Raw genomic sequence first — 7267 nt, forward strand, 5'->3', positions numbered from 1 at the left:
CATTAAAAGTATGCAAAATGCACAAGCATACCTAATAAGATATACTACTAGCTTGATACATGTATATTTAATGATAGCAAGCCCAAACAAGACCAAACCCTCTCACAGTATATGTTATGCCCCGATGTTACAAGTTGTAGCTGCGATTAAGTAACACGTCACAAGATGGGAATTTAAACCTAAAAAAAGAGTGAGAATAAGGTTAAATAAGTAAAGGGAAGGATCCCCAAAAGGTATCCCATAAATCATTTAAGCATAAGGTTTCAGAGGCAGGGTGGTTTTATAGGTGGTCTCATGCCCAATTCTTACAATCACATGTAAATCCTAGCTAACCAGGGGCTTAGGAAGGTCTCTGCCAAGGGTGGTTTGTCTTAGAACATGAAACCGCACCTATAACCGACTTTAATAGAGGCTTATTCAAGGGGTGGTTGCAAGGGTGGTTTCTCGTAGGTCTTGAAACCGCATGTAAAACCACATACCTGTAGAACCAAAAATTGAAAGGTTTTTCACCAGGGGTTCCTTTCCCAAGGGGTTTAAAGGTAAGGAGGGTTCAAGAAAGCTTCCTCCTAGGTCCAGTAGGGTCCTAAGACCTCATTAGGTCCATGTATCCCAAGGATTCAAGAGGGAAAGCAAAGAGAACCTAATTTAGGGCATAATAGGGTAGAAACCCTAAGTCTTTCAATTGGAATGAGATTGAGAGCTTTAGAGCAAGCCATGGAGTAAAATAACTCCACAATAACCAAGGCTTAGAGGTTCCATCGATTCCTTGGGTTTCAAGAGAACCCTAGGTCAAGTCTTTCCCATTTTCCAAACCCCAAAACCCAAAATAGAAGAAGAGAGGTGGGTTTTAATGGCTTACCTACCCCAAGGAAGTGGTGCTCCACGTTGAGGGCTCCAAGAAGTGATCTTCAAGCCTCCAACCAAGATTCTCCACCCTTCTTCCTCCTTTTCTCCTTCCTTCTTTCTTCTTTCCTTCTTTCCTTCTTTCTTCTTTCTTCTTTCTCCTTTCTCTTCTGTTTCTCTCCTCCACGATTTAGGTTAGATGGGAGAAGTAAAGAGAAATGAATGTTTTTTCCCCTTTAGTCTTATTTATAGAAAATGGGCCTTGGGTTCTTTAAGTTAAATGGGTCAAGAGCCAAATGGGTCGATCCAAGTTAAATGGGTCAACCCATTAGTTCTAAATAGAAAAGAAATCTATCAAAGGGGGTCTATTAAAGGGTGGGGTCCACGTAATAATAGAACACAAGTCCCTCACACGTTTCCCGAGGTAAGTGGGACCCACAAATAAAATTTTTTCAACTCAATTAAAATAGTCCAGGCGGTCCAAACCTTGACCCGTACTTCGAGGACATCGAGGAAAAGGATAAGTAAATAAAATTAGAGGCTAGAACTTACTTTTTCCTTGTCATAGTTTGTCTCCAATGACCCCGAATAGTTTCCTCACAGGCAAACCCATACTGTGGTCAATAATTTTGTAACTGGGTTTGACCACCAGTGAGAACAGCTCACCAGCATATGTGGCAGTGGTAACTACATGTCACGGGAAAGAAATAATAATTAATTATGATCTGGGGTGCGGGTATAACATCAGATGCATCTGCAACTCATGGCAATTCTGGTGACACTTCACCCTTTGCAATAATTGGAAGCTTGGGCATTGCAACCAGTAGGGAGACACCTAATGGTACAAGAACCAGGGCAGCTAGCAAGAGTTATGGAGAATGTGAACCAATAGAAAATGCAACTGGTGAAGACACTACTGATGATGAATGGGTCTATAAAAGTGAGGATGAGAGAGTTGATGTGAATGATAATAGTGGAAGTGATAGTGAGTATGAAGAAGAAGCTGATGTGCTTGATGTGGAAGGATAAACAAGTGAGGATAGGGTTATGGATGAGAAGGATGAGTTGTCTGACTATAATCTTGATGAGTCCCATGGATACAAACTTCAAGGTGATGATGGTTTTGATAAAAGAGAAAGAATAACTTTAGAGGTTGGTTTGGTGTATTATGATGTGAATCATTTCAAAAAATTACTTTATGAATATATGGTTCAAGAGGGTTTTCAGCTTTTAAAACAAAAAAATGAGAAGTCAAGAGTCACAACAAGATGTGCAGGTAATGGTTGTACTTGAAGAATTCATGCTTCTCCAGATGGTGATGGTAAGGCATATATGATTAAGACTCTTAACCCACAACATCCATGTGTCAGAGATTAAAAAAAAATCAATGTTTCATACAAGTGGGTTGCTGAGAAACTCTATGAAGAGCTCAAGGCTGACCTAAGAATGTCAAGAGAAGCCATGTTAGCTATTTTTCTAAAAAGATTTGGACTTCAAGTTTCATACATGAAGCTGTGGAGGGCACGCAAGGTTGCCCATGAATGGAATGAAGGTAATCATGTAGAGTCTTATGCAATGTTACCTAGCTATGCAAGGCTGGTTGTGCAAACAAATCCTGGTAGCATGTTCATACTTCAATATGAGGACAGACAAGTGGATATGTCAACTAATCCAGTCTTCAAGAGATGTTTTGAATGTTACAAAACATGTAGAGATGGTTTTGTGAATGGTTGTAGAAAGTTTGTTGAACTTGATGGCTGCCACCTTAAGGGTAGATTTGGAGGGGTGTTGTTATCAGCTATAGCAGTTGATGGGAACAACTCCATATTCCCACTTGCATTTGGAGTGGTAGAAATTGAAAACAAATCCAGTTGGAGTTTTTTTTTGGATTGTTTGCATGATGCTCTAGGGGATGCAAGTGATAACAACACATTGACTTTTATGTCAGAGAACCAGAAGGTATGCCGGCCTGATTTAGTATGTTATAATTATTTTGTGAAAATTTATAAGTTTTGAATTGATATAATTTAAGTGGTATTTAATTTCTATGTTGTGCATTTGATTTATATAGGGATTGGCAAAGATTATTGATGAACTCTTCCCGTATTCTAATATTAGATGTTGCAGTAGACATCTATACCAGAACTTCAAGGCAAAGTTCCCTGGATCTATATTGAGAAGATATTATTGGGCAGTTTCTGAAACATCTACTTTGGTGCTATTTCAAAAGGCAATGGATACCATTAAATCCATTGACAATGCAGCCTATGAATGGTTGAATAGGAAATCACATACATTATGGTCTAGGCATGCATTTGATTTGAGATGTAAGAATGATTTTATTACAAACAATCTCACTGAGAGTTTTAACAATTGGGTTGGATCTTTGAAGAGCAAGCCAGTATTGAATTTACTTGACTCCTTCAGGATGAAGGTGATGGAGAGATTATACAATAGGTACCAAAAGGGTTGCCCATATGAAAGTATAATCACCCCTAAGGTGTTGCACAAAACAGCAACTATTAAAGAACAGTCCATACATTGCCATGTCTTTGTATCTTCTCCATATGAATTTGAAGTTGCAGAAAACTTTGTCAAAAAGTTTGTGGTTAATTTGAAAAAGAGACGTTGTATATGTAGAGTATGGGAGTCTAATGGGGTGCCATGTAAGCATGCAGCTGCAGCAATCTCATACAAGAGAGGGATTGTTGAAGATTACTGTGATGAATGTTACAGTAAGCAGAGGTACTTGGTGACATATGAGAATATGATCCATCCCCTCCCAAATATATAAGATTTGAGTAAAGAAGGTCCAGCAGGTGTTGTGCAGCCTCCAAAACTGAAGAGATTACGATGTAGACCTCATAAGAACAAGAGGAGGGAACCTGATGAGGGAGCTCTTGCAGATTTTAGAAAGAGAAGTAGGACTGTCAGATGTGATAGTTATAAAGGACTTGGACATAACAAGAGGAGATGTGAGAGAGCTCCAGTCAAGGAGAAGGGGGCATCTTCTTCTACTACTTCAAGGTCCAAAAAGGTAATTCCCTCAATTATTTTTTTACATTTGTTATATGTAGTATAACTATATTGTAACTTTAATCTTTCATGTAAGCTCATTCTAACTTTATTTTTGTTTTATTTTTATGAAACAGAAGAAAAGAAATGAGTAAGAAGATGAGGTGCGCATGTCACAGATTGTAACTAGATCACAAGCTTCTACTACTGCTACAACTGAGACTCCACAAGACAGGATTATATCCCAATTGGCAGCTAAATGGGCAAAAAGAAAAACAAACAACAAAAAGTAGCTGAGCAGCTTGGAAACTTTAAAGGGAAGCAAGTGTCAGATGGTGTTGGCTGCAAACTTGGATTTTTTTTTTTATCTTTTATGAGTGTTATGAACTTGTTTTGTAATATTGACCCAGGTTGTATATGGGTCTTCAAACAATGTCATGTATTTTGAAGTTTTAGTACTTTGTGGATGTAGGTTGATGGGAACTGTAAAGGACTTGGACATAACAAGAGGAGATGTGAGAGAGCTCCAGTCAAGGAGAAGGGGGCATCTTCTTCTACTACTTCAAGGTCCAGAAAGGTAATTCCCTCAATTATTTTTTTACATCTGTTATATGTAGTGTAACTATATTGTAACTTTAATCTTTCATGTAAGCTCATTCTAACTTTGTTTTTGTTTTATTTTTATGAAACAGAAGAAAAGAAATGAGTAAGAAGATGAGGTGCGCATGTCACAGATTGTAACTAGATCACAAGTTTCTACTACTGCTACAGCTGAGACTCCACAAGACAGGATTAGATCCCAATTGACAGCTAAATGGGCGAAGAGAAAAACAAGCAACAAAAAGTAGCTGAGTAGTTTGAAAACTTTAAAGGGAAGCAAGTGTCAGATGATGTTGGCTGCAGACTTGGATTTTTTTTTTTATCTTTTATGAGTGTTATGAACTTGTTTTATAATATTGACCCAGGTTGTATATGGGTCTTCAAACAATGTCATGTATTTTGAAGTTTTAGTGCTTTGTGGATGTAGGTTGATGGGAACAATTTTAGGATGTTTGAAAGTTTTAGTGTTTGATGGTGGAATTATGTGGAACGTATGTAATGTTGTGTGGTTGATTTGATGTTACTTATTATGGATCCCCATATGGTTTTTATTCGTTTTACTATTATCCTTGCATACAGGTTGTAAATTTTGTCTTGTTTTAGGGGAGATGTTGCCCATATGATTTTTATTAGATGTTTACATATTATCCTTGCATATAGGTTGTAAATTTGTCCTGTTTTAAGGGAGATGCTGCCCATTTGGAACTAGGACAACTTCACATATGATCAGGTCCATACAAGTTGTCAATTTTTGTCATGTTTTAGTGGAGATGCTGCCCATTTGGAACTAGGACAACTTTACAAATTCACAGTCCCTTTTACCTACTAAAAAATGGAAAATGTTGCCACTTTGAAGATTGGAACAGACCATAACAAACACAACAACTAAAAAAAATTGTTCATTTCATTGCTAAATAGTACTTGATTACAATACTTCATCAACTCATCTTTCGCAATTTTTTAACAATAAAGGCTAAAACAACTACAACAACAAAGAAAAATAAAACTTGCCCAACAAGCTACCCCCGACCTAGTCTAACATCCATCTGCCCTTGTCTAAGCTCCATCTGCCCTAATCTGAGTTTCAAACTGGACATCTCTTCCACCACATTTGGAGGACTGGGGTTTGGTATTCTTTGCATCTCTTCATTCAACACCATCCTATCACCAGTTATCTGTTCATTATATGGATCATACTGGGAGAAAAATCTGCACTTGTCCTGTTTATTCTTCGCTGCACAAACACAATAAAATTTGTCCGGATTCTGCTTAGATTCAGATTTTTTACTTCTGCTCTAAACCCACAACAACACTTCATGTTTTTGAACTTCAATCCAGGATGGTTGCTGTCATTCACACTGGATGTAGACATTGGATCTGCAAACAAGAAACTAGGTTAGTTGGTTTTAGGGAATCTATTAATCTGATCCAAACCGAGTTTAATTTACATGGATATAAAAGCACAGTTTATAAATAAACTGGATCAGCCAACTCTATTTTGCTAAATCAACATATGGTATTACAATCTACATACATTCTACCCTAATTCGGTTTACAACCTACATACATTCAATCCTAATTCGTTTGAGCATGATTTTGCCCTAATTCGGATTACAACCTACATACATTCAGCCCTAATTCGTTTGAACATGATTTTGCCCTAATTCGGATTACAACCTGTATACATTCTACCCTAATTCGTTTGAACATGATTTTGCCCTAATTTTTTGAACATAGGGGTGGGATTGAAAGCTATTTTGCTAAATGAGCATATGGTATTACACTATGAGTATGAAATGAAAAAAGAAGAAGCAATTACCCTTCGTCGGAGATGGAGATGTTTGGAGGTGACTGTCGTTGGAGATGCTTGAAGGTTGTTGTCACTGGATAAGCTTGGAGGTGGGTGGAAATGAAAGCCCTAATCGATTTTAGAGATGATGAAAAGGGTAGAATTGGAAATGCCATTTCAATTTGTTAGTAAAGGGTAAAATAGTCTTTTCAAATCATTAACTAACAGCACCCTAACACCATCAGCAATAAGGGGTCAAAATGTAAGGTGGGAAAACCAAGGGGAGGAACGTGTAATTAGGCCGAAGTATAGGGGAGGGGTATGTAATATTCAAACCATAACCAGTTGCCTCTAAGCTGTAGGGGAAGGATTGAACAAGGGTGCGACTGGGTGGGGGAAAGGAGCCGTGGAGTTGTAGGCGAGGGTGGGATGGAGGCAAGAAGCTGTAGGGGGAGGGTAGAGAGGAGAGGGAAAGGAGAGGGAAAAGGAAGCTGCAGCCGCAATCAGTGAGGAAGGGGAGTGGGAGTGGGAGAGGGAGAGCCAAAGGTGGAAGGAGAGGGAGCCGGAGAGGGAAAAGAAGAGGAGAAGGTGGGAAGAGGGAGATGGAGAGAGGTGAAAGTTCAAAAAAACCATCCATAAAAAAAACTTAGTGACAAAACCATTAAAGGTAAAAATGAAAATAAAATAAGATTAACCCTTTAGATTTTATGTAAATGTTGAAATTATGGGAGGTGTTATGTTATTATTTCAAACACCAGGGATGCATATAATTTGCTCTTACATGTCTCTGCCACAGAGAATGGATCATTGCACGTACATAACTAGTGTACGGGGAGTGTACGGGGACAAAATGGTTTGAAAATATTTTTAAATAATATTAACGGGAGGATGTTCCCTGTGCCGCAGCACAGGCTGCGCCCAAACACATGGGCCTGTCACTCAAGCGGGTAGGGTGCTCATTAGGCCCACCCATGTGCCTGGGCATAGCCCTGCGCTGCGGCACAGACAACAGCCCCCCCA

The 7267-nt window shown here is 38.7% G+C and overlaps 1 protein-coding gene across 1 annotated transcript; it reads left to right on the forward strand.

The window, feature by feature from the left end:
• The first annotated feature begins 1890 nt into the window (after window positions 1–1890).
• LOC122655369 lies at window positions 1891–5061 on the forward strand. The gene is made up of 7 exons (XM_043849569.1): window positions 1891–1995; window positions 2245–2802; window positions 2915–3588; window positions 3703–3880; window positions 4331–4435; window positions 4824–4949; window positions 5038–5061. Exons 1-7 carry the CDS (start codon window positions 1891–1893, stop codon window positions 5059–5061), a joined length of 1770 nt encoding a protein of 589 aa, XP_043705504.1.
• The last annotated feature ends 2206 nt before the right edge of the window (window positions 5062–7267 follow it).

The sequence above is a fragment of the Telopea speciosissima genome, chromosome 3, assembly GCF_018873765.1.
Source record: "Telopea speciosissima isolate NSW1024214 ecotype Mountain lineage chromosome 3, Tspe_v1, whole genome shotgun sequence".
NCBI classification, from domain to species: domain Eukaryota; kingdom Viridiplantae; phylum Streptophyta; class Magnoliopsida; order Proteales; family Proteaceae; genus Telopea; species Telopea speciosissima.

Excerpts from the sequence above, each read along its gene's own strand:
- LOC122655369 (XM_043849569.1), top strand. The coding sequence starts at position 1,891 with ATGGATGAGAAGGATGAGTTGTCTGACTATAATCTTGATGAGTCCCAT. Across the intron at positions 1,996-2,244 it reads GAGAAAGAATAACTTTAGAG|TGGGTTGCTGAGAAACTCTA; the intron begins GTTGGTTTGGTG and ends GTTTCATACAAG. Across the intron at positions 2,803-2,914 it reads TTATGTCAGAGAACCAGAAG|GGATTGGCAAAGATTATTGA; the intron begins GTATGCCGGCCT and ends TGATTTATATAG.